This window comes from Protopterus annectens, chromosome 12.part0 (genome assembly GCF_019279795.1).
Source record: "Protopterus annectens isolate FY-2018-M chromosome 12.part0, PAN1.0, whole genome shotgun sequence".
Classification (NCBI taxonomy): domain Eukaryota; kingdom Metazoa; phylum Chordata; order Ceratodontiformes; family Protopteridae; genus Protopterus; species Protopterus annectens.
In genome coordinates this window covers 395505256-395527484 of record NC_056746.1, presented here as the reverse complement: position 1 = coordinate 395527484, position 22229 = coordinate 395505256, and the positions used below count along the sequence as shown (strand labels likewise).

The window sequence follows — 22229 nt, the reverse complement described above, 5'->3', positions numbered from 1 at the left end:
GTAAATGTGCAGTGTGCATCTTGTGGTGGACTAGTGTCGTGTCTTCGATTGGTTGTCTGCCTTGTGCTTATTGGTTGCTGGAAAAAGGTCCTGCTCCCCTGCAACCTCGAGTAAGGTTAAACTGGTATCAGAAACTTAGTGAATGAAGGAAATCTTTCTCATAGTGCACTGTACTGCTGAGTATTTGGAAGCTTCTTTTTTAATAGGTTATACTGTTTTGGTAAGGTAGGCAAGATCTATGAAGCAAAGAGCATTATTTTCTCAGAGATGTAGAAATTTCCCAGTCTACAGCTGGTTGTCCAATGTAGACCCTGAATCCAGACTTGTTTACACAGTAATTTAAAATGAATGCTGCAAGGGTAAATCCAAACCTTTTTAATGTCTTAAAACCAGAAGTCTTACCACTTTTGTTCACCACCATTGAACTTCATCAGAAACTGGTTAAAAATAAACCTTATATAACCTTTTGAAACTTGCTCCAAAAATTTTAAAGTGACATATATCAAATAAACATACACAAACCCTTCACTTTAAAACACAGACCATTCAGTGATGTAAAAAAATACAGCTATGGGTTGAAATGCATCTTATTTAAAATAAAACTTAAAAAAAATTAAAAATAATCACAGTACATTTATGAAATACAAGATGCTGTGATCTTTAGAGCAGGTTTCAGAGAAACTAGATTGTTGATGCCAGGCAGGCTAGTGGCATTCAACAAAATTTGCCAAAAAAAGCTCTTTTTTTTTTCTAGGAGAGTTTCCCATTCACCACCCCTTTGTTGCAATTCCACCTTTTCAAGTATGGAGAAGGAAAATTTCTTGAAATTATTACATTTTCTACTTTGCCGAAAAAGGACATTACACTGGTGAGACCTTTTTATAGCAGAAGTGTGTTGGTGAATATGGGACTTAAGGGCACCAGTGGTCTTTCCTATGTAGAAGGCTGGACAGGAAGTACAAAGGGCAATATAAACCACCCCATCGGTGTTACAGTCGTATCTGCCTTTAACAGTAATCAAATTCGGAAAGCCAGGCACCTGAAAACTGTTACCCTCCAGGATGAACCTACATTGCCTACATGAACCACATTTCTTCATACCCCAATTCCTCATAAATTTATCTGAGTTCCTACCACTCCATTCAAACGTGTTTTCTAGATTGCAGTTGTTTTTGTAAAAAAAAAAAAAAAAAAAACTAAATGAAAACTCCAGCCAAGCTAGAACGTCCAATGAGTGACCTCCTAAACCTCCTGTAACAGAGGCACATGGGATATATGCAAATGACCCTTATGAACATCAGGTGTTTCAGCTATATGGTGATTCTGATTGCCCATGACTTTTAGAGTTGAAGTCGTTTTAATGGACAGTTTCAGGCCAATAAAGCCATCCCCCATTAGCTATGGATATGCATATTTCGGCCTTGTTATGACCTCGTCAGCATAGCATAAACAGAGTGTTTGACTAAGCATAAGAAACACAGGATTGTTATACCCAGCCAATGTCCATTATCTTCTAACTCTTTGTTTTAATTTGTTAGTTGGGATATTTTGCAGTCACCCTAATGGTAATGGACATCAGTGGGGTATAACAACATTGTGTTTCTTATGCTTAGTCAAACACTCTGCTTATGCTATGCTGACAAGGTCATAACAAGGCCAAAATATGCCCTTGACTATTGCATGATGAAACATCTCTTAAGCCTTCTTCATGAGGTATAACAGAGAAAAAGTCTTTAATGTCTATGGTAACCAGTACTGCACGTTCAAAAAAACTAGTACCCGAGATTACCTCCAAGAAATGCCAAAAGTCCCTTAACAAATGTGGTTTGTCATCCATAAGGAATTTTAACTTCATGTCCACATACTTGGCCAAGGGCTCAGTTTTAGACCCACCAGAAGCCAGGCTAGGTCTCAAAGGAGGGTCTTCCACACATTTGTGGATCCTGGGGATACCAAAAATTCCCGGTATACGAGGATGTTTAACCATAAAGAAGTCTCTGAGGTCAACAGGAAGATCAAAAGTCAAGAAAATGTCTTCTGTAAGATAATCAATAGCCTGATAGGCAATGTTGATGTTGTTACATGAGGCTTCTACGAAGAATCTTCTGTTGTGTAAATATTTAAGCATTTTGGAAGTGCACACAGTCTTTACTGCCAGTACCACAATACTAAATATGTAAATACACTGATGTCATCACTTTTTGAAATATTAATTGGTTTTATTTTTGCTGATTCATTAGTAAATTTTATTTTCCTATGATCAAGCATTTTATGACTGTGGATAGCGCATTTTTGATTTTTCATCAGTCTTCAGTAATTGCTGTCTGAGTGTTAGGCTGTTTGCATGATTGGCAAGTTTTATTAACTATCTTTTCTCTTAATTTCTCTAGACCAGGTCAACATGATTAACAAGAAGTTTGTGGACTGGCTTCGATATGCAAGTGTACAGCAAGGAGTGCTGGTATCCAGTGGTGGCTTTTTTTCTGGTTCTAGAACAAGGCAGGTAAGTAACAGTGGAGGCTGTGCTTGAGGAGGGGAGGGATCAAGAACAGCACTGAACCTACAATGTCTTGCTGGAAGGCTCTGATTTTAGTGGCTCTTACATTTGCCAGGACAGGTTCTAGAGCTTCATGCAGTTTTCACTAAATCTCATTTCCTAATCCTCCCCAGGGACCACATTTCTTTTCCAACCAACTTGCCATTTGTGTTAAAAGTGGCATTAGAAGTTCTGTCTCAGTCAGGCTATTAATTTGCCCCTCTCTCTCTCTGTGTATTGTGGTTATGCCAGCAGTGAAGAGTTTTTCTTGCACTGCCTTGATGTCAATAAAAAGTTGAGATATATCATACATTATTCACAATGGACCAAATATGTCAAGAAATGCCCACTTTTCTGTTTCTTATAAAGTCAGGCCTTTGGGTGAAATTTCTGTACAAGGTTTCTCTTTCTAGGTGGTGTTCCCTTTGCATCCATTTGTACTATACTTTTCATGATGAGTAGTTGCCTTGTCTACCTAAGGCCTATTCCATCAGGGCTGTAGCTTCCTCATTTGCCTTTTTAAAAAATGCCTCTGTGGATGATGTCTGTGTGGCTGCAGCCTGGTCCTCCCTGAACACCTTTGGCAAACACTGCAAATTGGACCCGGCTTTCAGAAGCAGATCATCTTTTGCAGCCACTGTGGATGCTGTCCTAGAGGTTACTGAGGATGGAACAATAGATCTGTAGGAGGGGGCCATCCTCAGTGATGATGCTTTCAGTCATCCCCAGCCGTGGTGTTATGGTCTTTGTTGTGTGATTTCTCTTTAGCCTTAGGCTACCTCAGATCTGGAGAAGGGAGCTATCCTGGTGCATTATGGGGTAGAGGGGAAGAGTGCATCAGCTTGGGAAAATGTGGAGTGTTAAGCAGCCCTAATGCCTGTAGCCCTAATCCTAAAGGTTACCAAGGACGGAGCCACTCCTACATAGTTATTATTGTGTATGCACACAATTTTCATTCTTGATTGTAGCATAGTTGGTGTCATTGAATTAAAATTATGCCATAACTTTAGATAGGAGGATGACATTCATGCAACTAATATTCTGAATTTTTCAGGTTTGTCTTTGTAGATACTATTTTATGCTGAAGGATTTGATATTTTTGTGTGTGTTTTGGATAATTTCTTTGAAGAGCATAAAAGCCATATCAGTAAGCCTACAAGAAATGACTGTGATCATGGTTTATCTACAATTTGACAAATGCTGCTGCTGCAAATTAGCTCATAAGTGAAAAGGGTGACTTTGTAGTAGAGATGGAACAGGAAATGGTGTTGAGCTAGTGAACTAATGAAGCACATACACATCAAATAGAGAGTGATTTTCTATTTGGTACATAGAATCTGCAAAGATACTGAATTTACGGAAGCACTGTGTGATTGCATTAGCATGGTGTTTAACACTATGTGGGTGACTAAAATGATGTGTCACATTTCTGAACTGGCTTGCTGAATGATTAGCGTTCTTTTGTTACTATTTTATGTTCTAACCCATTATGAAGCTGTTTGGTATCCCTGCTTTTGCATGGGGAAAGCTTGGGGTGGACACTGAAGAAAGCAGTACACTCCACCTTAATAACTCAGACTATCTGTTGGTCCTACTTCAATATCTTTTCATTGAGAGGAGTGTGTGTAAAATGAATTGATAACTACAAAGTAACTTTTTCATTTCCTATTCTTAACAATGTGGATGTGATTTTAAATGGAGGGATTTTGTAAATTTAGTTTGCTGGATTGTAGTAAAAAATAAAATGTTTTATCACTCTTGTTATCTATTAATGTTAGTGTGTTTATCTCCTCTAGCCTGGTCCAATAAATGAGGTGGATGGTGCAGTAGCAGCAGATTTCTTCACAGTGCTATCAATTGGTAATTATTACACAGAGGATCAGTGGATGAATGTCCATGTTTTTTCCATGTTGAGGAAATGGTTGCTGTGCTATGGCAGTGATGTCATTACTGGTGATGATGCAGGTATGTTTCCCAGCCTGTTATTGAAACTGTCATATTAAGAGATCAAGAGGCTTGTGAATGTTTTATTTGGCTTGAAGTAAAGGAGGAGTTGTTTAACCTTTTGAAATTGCCATTTCAGACCAATGCATTGCTACCAGAGTATGATCTCATGTGATCATCCTATGTCTGGATGTTTTTACACCTTTAGAACAAAATTGTTTGTGACTGTTTACCTCCTGTACAAGTAACATATGATTAAGTGGAGTAAGATGGGTTGATATGTCTGCCTGCTTTGAAGCACAGTTAACCTTATTTTATGTGTAATTGTCCAGTACTTGGTCATGTTGTGTTTTTATGATCCTTTTCTGATCGCAGTTCATTCAGTAAAATTCGTCAAAAAATGCATAGCATTTACAATATTCACAGCTCTCTCTCTCTCTCTGTCTCTCACTGTTTGTGAGAGACTGCTGCACCCTCTTCCAAGGGGATTTTCACTTCAAAACATGTCCGCATTCTTTTTGTGCATGAAATGTAATCACTTTCTAGAGGCACAGGACAAACAGACACAGTACTGGTTTTGGCAGTCTGAATAATAAAAAAAAAATTCTGGACAGTGAAAGATCATTTTTATTATATTGAATTTGTGCTTTTGAGAAAGAGGGCATGCTTGTCATCTCTGGAAAAGCTAACTTGTACTTCTATAATCTTAGGGCATTACTGCGAACAGCTGTTAGAGGTAGAATGATGCCAACACCCTAAATATTTGAATGTGTGTTCAGTACAGACTTAATATGTAAATTGAGCTTGTTAATAAATTAGAATTATTTTTGGTTAATGTCTATATCCAACCATATTTTGAATCCTGAGGGTTAAAGTGCAAAACCTTGACCAAAAGTATGACTAATATCCAGCAATACGTCATCTGCATATATGTACTATTTGTAGAATGAAAAACTTCAAGCTTAAGGAAAAAATCTTAACGACAGAGCTAAGATTGATTTTATGACTAGCATAAGTAGATGAGGACATAGAACAGTCCTGTCATACTCCATTTGATTGTAAGAAAAAAATCAGTGAGACCACCATTTATCAAAATATATGGGTTAGTTTTAGACATCTGCCGAAGTTATAATTTTATTTATTTATTTAATATTTGTCTACTGGGGAAGTCCGACTTGGAACAAAGCCAATTTTCAGCAGAGACCCGGGGAGAAATGTTCCAGATGCATGTCTTTGTAACATGGGAGGAAACCGGAGCACCCGGAGGAAACCCATACATATGCAGGGAGGACATGCAGACTCCACACAGAAGGCACCCCAGCCGAGAATCGAACCGGAGAACCTCTTGCTGTGAGGCGACAACGCAACCGCTGTGCCACTGCGCAGTCTTATCTAATCAAGATGTGATGAAAACTGAAAATAGAAATTTCAAATTTGCTGCATTACACTATTAATCATATCAAATACCTTTTGGGCATATATCTCCAATGAAGTTATTTCAACAGGCTTGAATATATGTATTACAGATATAGATGACCATTATTAATAGCTGCTGAATAGAGCTGGCTGTGGTAAGTGTCTAAAAGGGACAAATATATATTTTTGTGGCAAAATTGTTGTATGCCTTTTAGCAACCAGTTATTTACTCCATAATCTATATTCAAAAGAAAAGCTGGTCTGTAGTGTGTAACGTGAAAAAATTGTTGTAGTTCATACAAATTAAGATAATTTCAAGTAGATTTTGATGGAGAGCCAAAAGTCATCTTGGAGTGGTATATAGTTGAATCATTTTTGGAAATTAATAGGGCTTTTTGTATTTTGAAGCACTTGTAGGAATCGGGAGGGAGCGTATCAGTTACTGGTGATTTTTGTTGGGACTTCAGTTTGTCACTAGCATCATAAATTTTGTTCTGAGTGAGAGTAAACTCACAGTGTTGTACCTTTTTCAATTAGTTGACTTCAAAACAGAAAAGGTGGGTCTAAGTCAGATTTAGTTGAACAGAGATAACAAAAAATGTATTTGGGGCATGTGAACTTTCCCATCCCATTTTGTTGGGAGGGATTGACTGCTTGACATTGTCATTGACATTAATCTGCTTTTGAAACAGATCACCTGAAGCACCTACCTTGTAATAAGTTTTGTTAGATTGTACCTTATTCCTAAATGTTGATGACACAAATAAAGGTTTGCTTAGCTTCCAACCATTTAAAGTAATAGTTCATAAAATCAACCTTTGTTTAGGTGCCATAAATTTTAGGTTCCTCTCTAAATGTAATTCACTCTGGTTCTTTTATTTGGTGTCGTTAAGTATACAAATGTATACTTCTGCAACTTTAATGCTCCTAAAGGCTGCACCTTGCATAACAATTATAGATTGTGACCTCTTCAGTACTCATCAGTTTTCTTTTAATATTGTTTACAATTTTACTTTCTTGAAAATAAGATGCATTACTTTGCGATCTAAATAGCATAACCACTACAATAATATAGTAACTGGTAGATAGCTGTGCTAAACAGTGCATAAATGCTGTAAGCAGTGTACCAAATGAAAACAAGCCTTAGCGTCCTTCACAATATACTGTAAAGTGCACAAGGTATTAGTTGTAATGTATTCAAATGTATTGTTCCTTTGATGAGTCAGACTCTTAATTTTGTATTTTATGAAACACCATTAATTTTTCAGGGTAAGAAAATAAGATTTTAACCCAAAGCTCATGTCTCTCCAATTGCAGACTTGCACTCTTTTTTTGGCATCCCAGCATGTCTCTCTTTAAAAATCCTGAGGTTGTGACTACACACAAACAAATTATTATTTTGCCTTTATGCAGTCAGTATCTTGTTTTTTTTTTTTCAGTTCCAGAAATTTTACAGTTACAGGACATCATAAAGCAGCTGGCATCTTGCATATCTATGTAAAACATCAGTCCAAATTTGGTTACAAACCTCTTCTGCAGGAATATTCATTAATACTTAGAATACAGTTTGAATAGACTTTAACTCCTGCTGTGAATCCCTTTCCTCAGAAACATGCACAAATCTGAAGTTGCAATTCTTTGATTTAAATTCTGTTTCCAGACTTTAACCATAAGTCTTGGTCACAGGTTCTCATTTAGTAATTTGAGAAACTCCAACTGCTTTGTAAGAGATTTGATAGATGATAATATTTGATCAAACTGAGCATTTATTTTGCTATTGTTTTCATGAATTTGTAGAATATCAGACTTTAATAAAAGTAATCATCTCAGCATTAAACTTGGTGTGCAAAGCAACTATTAACCTCAGTCCACACAGGTGCATTCCAATCACAAATCACACTAGCTGTCAGAGATGAAAGTAAAGAAGTAAATTTAAGCACACTTGTTTTAGTAATTTAGCTTTTTTTGTCCTTCTCATTATTAAACATTGGACTTAGAACTGTATTCTTTAATTTGTAGAATATCAGACTTTAATAAAATATCTACTACTTTCATTTGTTTTGAAAGATTATTAATTTTGTCATTAATTGTGTTGGTCCATATCTCAAGGAAAATGCCACTGCTCTTTGAAAAAGACATGGAAAAAAAGGAAACTAACTCCATAGTAATATTTACAGTTTTAGGTGAAGACTGAGTTAATGCAACTAAAAGGGAAGGAGATATAGCTACTTTTTTTGCACTGCTGCATGACAAAGAACTTGCAGCAGTTATTTTATCCTTTTCTGCTGCTGACCATAAATAATCCTCTAGACTGAATTCTCTTCCTTTGCAGATAGATTTGTATGATAGTGATTGAGAAACAGAATAGGCCTTAGTCGCCTCATGAAAATAACCTTTATTTTAATACAAAGTCAGAAGTCCCAACGGAACTAATGGTGCTGATCAACCAAAACATAATATAACTAAAAACAAAACCGCACCAAAGCATGACTGTAACCATAAAAAAAAGTTTTAATAAATACAGAGTAAGCGCTTTCACACAGTCAGTGTGTGCTTCTTCAGACAGTGCATCACAAAAAAACAAGAAAAATAAGTAGCATAAATACTATCAATCAAAAATACAAACCATACAATGAAAAAACATTCAATTAAAACAATAAAAAAATCATTACTTATTTAAAGAGATCTCTCACTTTCAAAGCTGGTTTAGTGGAAACTTTTCCATTAATGCCAGGAAACCTATCTGCTTGCTTACTGATTATCCATGACAACTCATGTTCCTCAGTGAAATTCCTAAAATCACCCGCATGGATGTCCCAGTTCACCATCTCAACCACTCTAAACCCAAAAAATGATTTTTTTATTGTTTTAATTGAATGTGTTTTTTCATTGGATGGTTTGTATTTTTGATTGATAGTATTTATGCTATTTATTTTACTTGTTTTTTGTGATACATTGTCTGAAGAAGCTCATTGATTGTGTGAAAGTGCTTACTCCGTATTTATTAAAACCTTTTTTATGGTTGCAGTCGTGCTTTGGTGCTGTTTTGTTTTTAGTTATATAACTTTTATTTTAAGCCTGAAAAGTTAACAGCACACCTTTGTGAAAATGTTGGATAACCATGAATTAAAATACAGTTTTGCCAAAACCAACAACATAGTTTAATTTTCCCCACCACATGCAAGAAATTTGCATGCATGCCCAAAATTTTCAGAATAACTAGAGAACTGGGATGCAGCTTACAGGAACAAAACTGAATCAAATGGAAACATGAAAAAAACAGACATTTCTTGTTTTTCAGTGCCTCTTAAGTATTCTGCAGTACAACATGTGCAGTTACAAGATGGAATTTTCAGAAAACATAGGTCAAACATCAGATCAGTTAAAAACCAGAAAAAAGGGCCAGAGAGAGATTTCAATACCCTTTGAATATCCTGTAGTCAAACAAGCACATCCACTAAATCTGACTTGTACTACGCTTGTCACTAGGGTAAAGCTGTTAGAACTGGTTTTCTTGCCACTGTGCATTTTTTGTTCCATGAGGGAAAAGTTGCTGAGACAGTCTCACTCACAGTTGTACATTATACTGCTCCAAGTAAGCCAGTCCATTTGGTATAGTTTGAGAACAACCTCCTAAAACATAATTTTAATGTAATTTAAAAAGTCCCCAGTGGAGCACTATTTAAATTTCAGGGAAAAGGGCGTGTGTACTTTAGAATTTGAGTAGTGGCAAAGTAGCACTAAAAGCACCTTTCAGAGCTGGAACATAGGTCAAACTTCCTGTTAAGTGTTCTGGAAGACTCCTAGTGAGTCATAGTGATGAATCATCTACACATTATTGACTCTGACCACTCCCAAACGTCCTGTCCCCAAAAACTCTCAGATCATCTGTCTACTTTAATATTTGTCTTTTGCCAGCTTGTTTCTTAGGAAAGAAGCAACAAGATTATGCAACATCTTCTTGAGAAAGAACCTTGTTGTCATGCCTATTTGACTGCCATAACATGAAGTACAGGCTTATTTATTTATTTATTTTTTGCTTCCTTTGATGGCTTGCCTACCTTCGTCCACTTTGCCCATTTATTCCATTGGAATGGGAGCCGTATATTCCTGGACTAGGCGAGACCCTTACTTCCCGTTTTCTTCCTACCCAATATTCCTTATCTTCTCTCCATTACTCAGCTAGATTCAGGTGTAAGGGAGTGGGCCTGCTTGCTGGTCCTTGGGGGACTTCTCCTCTTCCACCTTAGTGGTTCCTCCAAGCAAACATTCGCTGCTTCCTGAGGGAAGTGTCCCTCCAAACACCTGTTTCCCCTAGACTGCATAGTGTGAATGCACAATGGTAGCACATACTTGACTGGTTTGGTAGTCTACTAAGTGAGAACCAAATGCTCCCTCTGTGTATCATCTGTTTAATGAGCCAGGGATTCTTCCCTTCCTGTAGGATGGTCAAGCATCCTCCTCGGCCAGACCAGCTACTGTAGGCACTTGAGCCACTAATCAAACTCTGTCCACTTGCAATGTAGTCAGGGCTCTGTGAGTGCACGCGCGCGTGTGTCTATATATATATATATATATATATATATATATATATAGATATATATATATATATATATATATATACACACACACACACACACATTATATATATATATATATATATATATATATATATATGGGTCGACATTCATATGGTCGACAGTTCATATGGTCGAAACTCATTTGGTCAACAACCAGTATTCAAGGCACTTAACAGGGATTTGCCCCCTCCCCAAAGTTGTGCAACCCTGGAGTTGATATATATATATATATATATATATATATATATATATATATATATATATATATATATATAGGTAAGAGGGGTGTGGGGGGGTGGGGGGCAAAGCCCCCCACCTATATCTGTTTAAAAGGTTTCGTTTTTGTTGTATTTTCATGTTTTAAACGAATATTAAATGAATATTAGTGGGGGGCTTTGTCCCCCACATCCCCCAGTGTGGGGGGGCTGTGCGCCACACCCTCTAACTATATGTAGATCACCTCCAGGGTCGCACAACTTTGGGGAGAGGGGAAAATCCCTGTTAAGTGCCTTGAATACTGGTTGTCGACCAAATGAGCCGTCGACCAAATGAGTTTCGGCCGTATGAACTGTCGACCAAATGAGTTTCGACCATATGTGGAGCTGGCTAGTCTTAATTGTTTTTTGACAGTCTTTTGCTTAATATGCTCATTCTATTAAATCACTCATTGTTATGGGCAGAAATGTAATTTCCATGATAGACTATTTTTTTTTACTCAGAAATGCTTTGCTCCATGGATAGTTTGATAAAAAGTATATAGAGTTCAGTGACACAACTAAAATGTGATGACTGTAGCATTCCAAATTAATTATTTGTGAAACAGTATCCTCTTACTTATGTCAGCCAGAGGTGAGTCAACATTTTCTTAGCAAGCAAAAGGAAAAATTCATATCCAAACGCAGAAGCAACCATACTACTTCTTTTTCTTTTCTGAGTCAGTTGGACTCATTTTTTATATGCTGTTTTCCTTCCCTACTGCTTGCTGTCTATCAGGTCCCACATGACCAGTTGGCTCATTCATTAAGAGTCATTCTGGTAGCCATCCATGTCTAACAGTGGGCTTAGAGGGTTAAGGAGCTGTTAACGAGGGGTTTCTTGTAGTGTAGTGGTGCAGGTTTGATTCCCTCAGCCTCCATTGCCTAACTATGTGACTGTGAGTAAGTCCCTTAACCAGACACTGCTCTGAAGAAGGTAACTTTCATCAGGGAAAAATGTGATTTTCAATACATCTATCTCTTGTTCTGCATTTTCTGTTTTACTACCATTAGTTATGTTTTCTACATAATTCACCATCTTCTTAGACTAAGTTTCTGTTAAGGAAGGACAAAAGGTGTAGTTCATAATTTTATTTAAGCTTCTTATTACTTACTAACATTTTTGCCAGCCATAGTTATGGAGCTTAGGCTGAGCCCTTTCACAGCAAAAAAGCATGAAAGGAGTATGGACAGTAAAACCTATCCAGATAAGTTACTTTAATGGTTTTGTGAAACTATATGCATCCTTAAAATACAACTAAAAAATGTAACCTAACATAATGCAGTCATTCATCAACATTCCCAGGGAAGGTGCAACTAATAACATATGATAGGCATAGGCCAACTAGGCGGCTGCCTAGGGCGCTGCCCTAGCAGGGGTACTTTTCCAATATTTATTTGGTGTGGGTAGACCAGAATGGGGGCACCGGGTGGTGTGGGGGGGCACTGTGAATCCCTTTTGCCTAGGGCACCAGTTGATCTAGGACCGCTCCTGATGATAGGACATGGTAAAGTTTCATAGAGCCCTGCTGCAGAACAGTATGTATACATAAACGAAACAGTGCTGTGCTAAAACAGTCAAACTATAGTCACTGAACAATGCTGTCAACTCAGACAATAACGATATCTAACAGATGCTGGGGAAGTTCTGAGGAAATGCTCGGTAGATAACACTACTGTGAGTTGGCATTTTAACAATGACAAAGTAACCAGAATGCCCCTACTGCAAAGAATTGGCAACCACTTTTAAAATGACAGTTATGGATAAAGAAAAAGGCAAACATGATGTGCTTTAGCAGAGTACAGTCCTCTGAACATGTATTGTTTGAGCAAGAACCTTTGTCGCTTCCAAGTGATGTATGTCAAAGACCATTGCATATACATTACCAGTACAAGTAATATCTTATTTAATGGCTTTCCTATACGACAGTTTCATTTTCCTTATTTTCTTATTACCTTTAGTAATTATCTGGATGCATTAAAATCATTTGAATGGTCACGGTCTTGTTTATCCTCTTCATCTCTAGGAATGAAGTGTCTGCTTTCGTTTTTTTTTTTGGCATCTTATGCATATTATGTACTAATAGTATGAATAATTATTTGCTAATCTTTCCACCTCCCAGAAGAAATGAGGAACTACTTGGGAGTCTACCCAAATGCTATGATTGATTTACTGATACAGTGACTGTCTCTCTAGAAGATGGTACAGTTGTATAAGGTTAAGTACTATAACAGTGAATCCCCATGAAAACTGAGATTGTAATACATTGTGGGATATATAAAGGAATCTACCTTAGAACTTGAACGAGTTCAAAAACTCCAATCATTCCTCACAGGGAATACGCCACTGCTAAGAGAAGTTCTGGTTGGAGAAAAAAGGGGCACAAAACCCATATTTTATGATTTTGTGTTACAGTAACCTTTTACTTGAAAATTTGCCATTATAGTAAGTATCTTACACATCTGTACTTTACTGTTTCAGCTTACATTTTCAGTTGATCATGAAAGACAGAAGTTCATAGGTAAGTTCTAGGCTAGCTGCAATTGTGGGCCATTTTAAGCCTAGCCATTTTCTCTTTTTGAATTAACCTGTCCCATTAAGTTAGAGATCGGCCTTACTCATCCCATGGTCAATAACTGGCATCATACCATGGCTAATTTCAGAGGACTCGTGCATGAGATAAAACATTTAGGAGCTGCCTCTGCCCATTAGTAGTATAAGGTGCAGTTCTGCGGTAAGTTTTCTGTTTCCCATCTATAGATCCAAGTTGCACTTGAATATGGACAGGGATGAACTTTGTTTTATGTGGGTGGAGAGTTGGTTTCAGAGCAGTGGTATCCTCGTATACCTTTAGACATTGTAGCTTGTAGATGATCCCAAACTTACTCATCTGTTAGGGGTTATTATATTTACAGTGGCTGGTATATTCTTGGTCATTAATGCTCTTTTCTGCAGAATAGATTATCAAAAAGCATTATAGTGAATAAGATTTGCAGTTTTGTTTTAGTGTACCTTTCTCTTGCCTTGCATTTGAGACATTTAGTTGTGCGATTATATTTTTCTATTTCCTCTCTTATCCACTTTTGTCACATTAAGACTAGCTAGTTATGTTTCCTTTAGACTGTTTTCACTGTGACTTATGTCTTCTGAATTAATGCTTATAATAATTTAATCCAATATTGTCTGCTCTGTCTGGCTTCATCCTGTGGGGTTTCAAATCCAACACCTGTCAATTCAGAAGTTTTTAGCCCACTTGGCTGTGCCTTTCTTATCCATAACTCCTCACTGCTCCATCAGTCCCCAGTTTTAGTTTGCTGTGATTCATGTCTGGAGCTCAGTTTTTGGCTCCACTGTACTTTTTCATTATTAAAAGGTTAGCGCAGTATCTTTTGGCAAGATTTTTTCTTCCCTTACCCTTGTAAGCAGTTAGTGTTGTTCTAGTAGTGTTAGATAGGTTTTGTCATTAGATAGGTAGTGTAGTTTATCCTTTTCCCTTCCTGCCCTTTTTTCTTTGTTGTATTGTAGTTTTCTGTGCATTTTTTATACTGTAGTGTTAGTTGGGAGTTGTTTAGATGGACAAGGGTTTCAAAACGAGGGTGTCCTGTGGCACAGGTTTCCCTCCCAGGATGCGCACCTAACATGCGTTTATTGTTTGGGTCCAGGGCATTGTGATTTGGGGTGCTCCATCTGTGAGGGCCTTGGCTGTTGAGCCATCAGTGAGCATAGGGCCAGACTTTTTTTGAAAGGGCTTATACCCTCTGGTTACTCTGCTACTGCTTCTTCCTCTAGAGCGACTTCTTCCACATCTCCCAACGCTAGGTCCAAGACGTCCTGGCTGCACGACTCCAAGCAGGCTAAACAGGAGTGTAAGCAGTCATCTTTAGCTCCCATCTCTGTATCTGCTCCCTTGCATTCACCAAATCCAAAGGTGCCCTGACCTTTAGCTTTCTCTGTGCCAATGTCTGCTCTGACACCTCAGAGCTAGTTAACTTTGGCACCCAAAGCAGGCAAGATTGCCTCTCTGGCTCTGAGTGTTCCAAGCCCCTTCCTGGTCAAAGGGGCACCTTCAAGTAAGGTGCCCCCCCCCACAAGCACTACTACTCTTCATTCAATGGAGTCTTCCCTGTCTCTGCTCTGGTTCTGGGTCTCTCCGTCTCGTATCCGTCACATGGGATCATTGTCTCATAGACCCTCCAAACCATCTTTGGTGGCTTCTTATATTCAGTCATCGAGGCTGGTGTGCGGTATTAAAACTACTGATCTGGAGCAGCTGATGAGGTCCTTTTTGCAGGCACAGATGCAATTAGGCTTTATCCCCTCGGGTCTGGTGCTGGGACCTTTGGGCTTCCTCCCTTGGCCTGTTCAGATCCAAGTTCTTCAGGGATGGCTGGGTTTATTCCCTCCAGATTGGATCCAATGACTTTGCCATCTTTGCCTCCATCCTGTTCCTTAGTGGCTTCAACCCTAACTTGTTCAAGGCCATTGGCATCTAGGAGCCATGGCATCAAAGTTGGGGTTACCAGGTCAGGATCGATTGGTTCCTGCTTTGGAATCACCACTTCCTATTAGAGCTTCAGCTTTGGATGGCTTGGCTCTGATCTCAATGTCGGGTGTAGGTGCAGCTCCCTCAGGTTCAGAGCTGTCTTTGGTGCCCTCGGATTCCTGGTCCCTTGAACCTGAGAGGCCCACCTCCACCTAAGCCTTTGAAATTGTTGAGAGGATGTTCCCCTACAGAAATAAGGTCAGATTTCTTCAGGCAACATCCCTTCTCAGTTTTCATCTCTTTGTCTGGCCGGTCATCAGTCTACTGTGGGACAGCCTACATCAGCCAGCCTCTAGTCTGCCCACATGATGGGTCTTTCTGACTCTTCCCCCTCCTATCTGGATTTGTCAGCATGGGAGGTTTCAGGAAACAGTGTAAGGGGAAACACTTGGACTCCCCGCAGGAGTCTCTCACCAAGTATACTAACCTTGAAGAAGGGGGGGGGGGTTCCCTAAATTCCTGCATGATGATACCTCTTTTAGTGACTTATTGGTACTACTTTGCCAGTGTGGAGGCTGAACCACTGAAGCTCCCTCCCTGGAGGAGTCAGTATTTCTGTGAGGCCTTTGGCCCATCCAGAACTTCGGTGGTTCCCCCTCTGGATGCCCTTATAGATAGGGTATCCCGGAGAGCATGGAAGGAGCCCATCCCTAGGAAGTCATATAAAGTTCTTGCTCCTCATAAGGACAAATGTCATTGGAGTAAGGGTCTGACCGTTGATGCCATTGTGGTGGCAGCAGCCACCAAGAAGGGAGTCTCAGATGTTGGATTGATTAGGGAAGCGATCTTATGCCTTATCTACTGTTGCATTGAGAGCACTTAACTACTTATTTTGTTTGACAAGGCTTCGGTGGGACCTTGTGTCTGAAGAGTCAAGTACCCTCAAGACACAGCAGTCTCTGGATACTTAGAAAAAGCTGGAGACTCGGTTGTCCACCTTGGTTTTCATCTCCAGTGTTTCAATGAGACTCATCTCTAATGTGGCTGATGGAGCATCCTGAGCATCAGGCTCTGGGATTGCAATGTGGCACCAAGTCTAGATGCGAGTGTGTAACTCTGTAGACTTTTCAAAACATCCTTCATCAATGCCCCCTTCAATGGGTCCTTCTTGTTTGGGCCCAAAGTTGAGGACATTGTGACAAGGAACAAATAAGATGGGAATACTTTGTTCACCATCAGAGTACTCTTTTCTAGCCCCACAGTGAACCTTTTCAAGGAATCAGAAAGGGGATCAGCATCTCTTTTTCAGAAAGTTGGAGTTCTTTTCCTAGGATGCTTCTCCAGAGGGTTCCACTTGGGGGGGTGTGATCATAACGTACGCTGCCTGAATGGCAGAGAGGTGGTCTTCAGAATCAGGGCTTCTGAAAGACGTTCTGGTGTGGTCCCTTCCAGTGATCCTGTAGGGTTGCTGTTCTGCTTTTCTCTGGAGCAGTCGGGAGTCATCTAGCTGTCCACCCAAAAGCTTGGAGGGCCATCTCCTCAGACACCTGGGTGTTGAGAGACATATTCAGAGGCTATTACATTCCCTTTTTAGAAGTCCCAGACTGTTGCACAACCCATCTCCCAGGTGTTCCATCCCATCACAGACTTTACACAGCGGCAGAGATTCAAAAGCTGCTTGTAAATCAAGTCATTCAGGAGGTCCCACCAGACTGGACAGGATCTGGGATCTATTCCAGGTACTTTCTAGTTCCAAGTAAAACTCAGGACCTCAGACTAATTTTGGATTTGAGCAAACTAAACAATCAAGCAGACCAAGTTTTGAATGGTCATGGTGCAGACCATCTTACCTCTTCTGAGGAAGGACGATCGGATGTGGTCGATAAACCTTAATGATACTTACCATCACATCGAGATAGATTGGAGTTCCCAGAGGTTTCTTCACTTCCAGCTGAGTGCCAGTCATTACCAGTTCAGGGCCCTACTATTTGGTCTCACCGCCGCCCCCCATATATTTACCAAGTGCTTGGCAGTGGTAGTGGCCTGGCTCCGGTTGCAGGGTTTTCAGGCCTTTCTGTACATGGATGATTGGGTCCTCCGTGCTCCCACAAAGGCTTGTGACAGCTTAGACATTACAGTTAACTATCCAAAATTGAGCCTTCAGCCTGCACAGGTTCTAGAATTCATAGGGTGTCATTTAGACACGATCCATCAAATTGCCAAGTTGCTGAACTCCAGAGTTCTCAGTCTTTGGGCTCAGACCCTGTCTGTGCTTCCAACTCCAAAACCACTGGCTCACGCACTTATGAAACTTCTGAGTCACATGGCAGTGTCACTAGGACTCCTTCCCTTAGCCAGATTTCACATCTTGGCTGTTCAGTGCTCCTTCCTTTGAAATGCTTCCAACCCACCTCAGGAGGGAGGCACCTGTAGGGACTGTGGCTAAAGGAGAAGGAATTAGAAATGGTCTCCCTTCAGTTACCAAGGGGGAGGTATGTGTTCTGGAGATGAGAGTGGTCTTCCTTGAGTTGCAGGCCTTTCCAGATGCCCTTCCCAGAGGTGTGATTGTGGTACAGATGGACAATATGTTGGTTGTCTGGTATCTCAGCATACAAAGGGGAGCATTTTCATACCCTCTTTTTTGGGGGGCCATGAGGATTTGGCAGTGGGTGATCTCCTGTCAGCAATTTCTGGTAGCAGTGCATATCCTGGGGAAGTCCCAACATTCTGACCAACAGTCTCAGCAGGAGCATTTTATTACTTCATGAGTGGTCCCTAAATTCAGCATTGGCAACTCAGATTTTTATGTTTTGGGGCACTCTGTGTTGCAATCTGTTTGTCTCCCCATCCAACACGAAGCACACCAGTTGTTACACCATGGTTCCCTCTCTGGGTCAGCCATGCAGGGATGTTCTGGTGTTTGTTTGGCCCCTGGAACTTCTTTACAATCAAAGGAATTGAGGGATAAGCATAAAGTTTCTACAGAAAGCAGCCCACTGCAGAGCCACAGTGATCCTCATTGCTCCCTTTTGGCCTCATTAGGTGTGGGTTTCCCTTCCTTTGGCCTTTTCAGAAATACCCTTCTTGGGTACTGGATCCCATTCTACATCTTATTTCTCATCTAGCAGATATGGATCCATCCAGTCTTCAGTCCCTCAGGTTGACCACATGGTTCCTCCAGTTTCTGTGATGGCCAGAAATCCCAAGCTTTTTCGGGTGGTTGTTCATGTTTTGTCTTTTTCTCAGAAGGATTCTACTAAAAGAGTATATTCCAGTAAGTAGAAAAGGTTTGTTTTGTGTGTGGAGGCTCAGTGCCTTGACCTTCTTTTCTGCTTCTTTGGAGTTCATCTTAAATTTTCTAGCTGTGTTGTTTAGTTCAATTTCTAGTTTTTCTACTGTCAGCACAGTTAGCAGCCATTTCTAATTTTCACATTGGTAGGGATAGTGTTCCTTTGGCTTCCCTCAGGATTTCCAAGGCTTTTTTCAAAAGTACCTTTCTTCTTTTTCGTCCTCCAGTATGGGATCCAGTCCCTCCCTGGATCTGCCCTTCATTCTGCAGGTTCTAGCTGGTCTTACTTTTGAACCTTAAGCCTCTTCGGACTTGAAGCTTTTTTCTTGGAATGATGTTTTTGGTGGCAGTTACTTCCGCAAGAAGGGTTTCAGAGTCACAAACACTTGATTCTTCACCCCCTTAATTGGTGGTCCACAAAGTCAGGGTTTATCTTCATAACATCCTTTCTTTTCTGCCTAAGGTAGTTTCTGAGAATAACCTTAACAGTTCCATTCCTCGGCCCATGTTTTTTCCCAGTTTTTCCAACAAAGGTGGATATCTTTTACATTGTCTGAATGTACACAGGCAATTGAGACTCCTCTTGACTGTACCAAGTCTTTCAGGAAATCAAGTCAGCTGTTTGTCTCTTTTTCAAAATCCAGGCTGGGCTCACCTGCGTCTAAGTTGATTTTAACCAAATGGCTATCGGACTGTATTTTGTTTGCATATTCCATGAAAGGGAAGACCCTTCTACACAACCCTAAAGGTCATTCAATAAGGGCTGTAGCTACTTCTACAGTTTTCCTTTCTAGAGTTCCTATGGATGATTTTTGTACTGCTGTTACTTGTCTGAGTCACCACACTTTTTCTGTCACATTATAAGCTGGACATCTCATCTAGATCTAAGGCTTCCTTTGGCTACACTGTGTTACGGAGTATCCTTCCTTAGTTCCTCCCAAGGAATGTTCATGGCTGGGTAGTCTGTCCCACAAGTTGAAGCCAGACAGGGCAGACAGCATCAGGTATGAAAGTTATGTACTCACCGTATTGATTGATACATGTTGTCTGGCTCTGTCTGGTTCAACCTTCCTGCCCCCTGCCTTTATGCTAACATGGCAAGTCTTTCCTCCTGTGATGACGGGACATTGAGGGTCATTTATTTCATCTTTTGGAGTCTTGCCTTCCCCTTGGTTGTCTTATCCCAAGTGGTTGGAGATGTATTTAAAGTTGTATATGTTATATCATTATCTACTGTCAGCACAGTTAGCAGCCATTTCTAATTTTCACATTGGTAGGGATAGTGTTCCTTTGGCTTCCCTCAGGATTTCCAAGGCTTTTTTCAAAAGTACCTTTCTTCTTTTTCGTCCTCCAGTATGGGATCCAGTCCCTCCCTGGATCTGCCCTTCATTCTGCAGGTTCTAGCTGGTCTTACTTTTGAACCTTAAGCCTCTTCGGACTTGAAGCTTTTTTCTTGGAATGATGTTTTTGGTGGCAGTTACTTCCGCAAGAAGGGTTTCAGAGTCACAAACACTTGATTCTTCACCCCCTTAATTGGTGGTCCACAAAGTCAGGGTTTATCTTCATAACATCCTTTCTTTTCTGCCTAAGGTAGTTTCTGAGAATAACCTTAACAGTTCCATTCCTCGGCCCATGTTTTTTCCCAGTTTTTCCAACAAAGGTGGATATCTTTTACATTGTCTGAATGTACACAGGCAATTGAGACTCCTCTTGACTGTACCAAGTCTTTCAGGAAATCAAGTCAGCTGTTTGTCTCTTTTTCAAAATCCAGGCTGGGCTCACCTGCGTCTAAGTTGATTTTAACCAAATGGCTATCGGATTGTATTTTGTTTGCATATTCCATGAAAGGGAAGACCCTGCTACACAACCCTAAAGGTCATTCAATAAGGGCTGTAGCTACTTCTACAGTTTTCCTTTCTAGAGTTCCTATGGATGATTTTTGTACTGCTGTTACTTGTCTGAGTCACCACACTTTTTCTGTCACATTATAAGCTGGACATCTCATCTAGATCTAAGGCTTCCTTTGGCTACACTGTGTTACGGAGTATCCTTCCTTAGTTCCTCCCAAGGAATGTTCATGGCTGGGTAGTCTGTCCCACAAGTTGAAGCCAGACAGGGCAGACAGCATCAGGTATGAAAGTTATGTACTCACCGTATTGATTGATACATGTTGTCTGGCTCTGTCTGGTTCAACCTTCCTGCCCCCTGCCTTTATGCTAACATGGCAAGTCTTTCCTCCTGTGATGACGGGACATTGAGGGTCATTTATTTCATCTTTTGGAGTCTTGCCTTCCCCTTGGTTGTCTTATCCCAAGTGGTTGGAGATGTATTTAAAGTTGTATATGTTATATCATTATGTTTATCTCATGGGGCAAACTCGATCTAGGGATTGATGGAGGAGTGTGGAGTTATGGGTAAGGGAGGCAGAGCCAAGTGGGCTAAAGACTTTTGAATTGGTCAGTGTCTGATTCAAGTCTGATTTGAAGTTCCACAAGTTAAACCAGACAGAAAACATAGATCTATCATTATGGTGAGTACATAACTTTTGTTTATCTTTTGTGAGCTACTGTGTTTTTTTTCCATGTTTTTAAGCTATCAAGTTATGCACATATACCTTTCTTTATTCATTATGTTCTATTGTGCCTGGCTTTGTGATGTAGAGAGATAATACCCTAGCACTTGACCCAGACAGTCGAGTTGCAATACCTGCTTGGATGCTGAGGAGAGATTGGGATATGCTGGCTTTCCAGTTCTTTGACAGGATAGTTTGTGTTTGGCTAACCTGGTACTTTGCATGCCTCTAATTGCACGACAGCAGGGCTCTAGGACTGGGGGGTGTGGCCTTCATGGTCTCAAGACAGTGATGGTAATCCTTATTGTGGGGGTATATATGGACACATGGATATATTGGGGGAAGGTATAGGATACCCTTCTGGTGTTGTGAGCACTTGAAATCCATCGAGGGCCAGATTAGAACAGTACAATATGCCTACTTTGCTGGGATACAGGGAAGGATACAGACCACTGCAATGGCTGCCTGCATGATAACCCTGTAGACGTACTGTCATCTTTGTTAGGAAATACCCAAGATGGGAGGAATGAATGGGCTGGGCTGATGGGGTACATGATGGTTGACAGTCACGGTGCAAGAAGGACATAAAACATTATCTTACGTTTTGTCTCATAGCCTAGTAGATATTGTTCTGGAAAGAATACAACTGTTACTTTCTATTGCCCAAGATTATTTTGCATACAATTTTGCCCATTTTCTGTAATGCTGTTAATTGTTTCCTTGCAAGAAACGCACCTTAGTAGACTGTCTCTGAGGGAAGGATTCTTCCTGCAGTATAGATATGCACACACTGTCCCCTTTTGTAGTGTTTATGTAGTTACTGTCACCTATTTTACTGAGTCTGGCTCTTAGCGTTTTACCAGCATTAAGTAATACTGCTAGGTGCAGCGAGACAGAGTCATGTTTACCGTGGCAGGCTTGCAACACTTTGCAGCACAGATCTTGAGAAGAAAGTTGTTGCAGACTGGGGGGAAATTTGTGTTGCTAGGAAAAGAAAAGGCAAAATATGTAGCTGACATTAAATAGAAGTTGAGATTTGTTATACTGTGGTGGGATCCTTTCACTCTTGAAAATTGTTGTTACAATGAGACTCGTACAGATGCTTTCTTTGCTGCAGCATAAACCAAACCCAGCTGCTCTGCTTGCAGTGAAAT

General features: G+C 40.1%; 1 protein-coding gene across 1 annotated transcript in view; it reads left to right on the top strand.

Annotated features, from left to right (window-relative positions):
- Positions 1-22229, top strand: part of AP5Z1 (adaptor related protein complex 5 subunit zeta 1) — a 680304-nt gene that overhangs the window by 241254 nt on the left and 416821 nt on the right. The window contains exons 5-6 of the mRNA XM_044089493.1: positions 2391-2503; positions 4333-4501. Coding sequence (XP_043945428.1) covers positions 2391-2503; positions 4333-4501 — 282 coding nt within the window. The remainder of the gene's footprint in view (positions 1-2390; positions 2504-4332; positions 4502-22229) is intronic.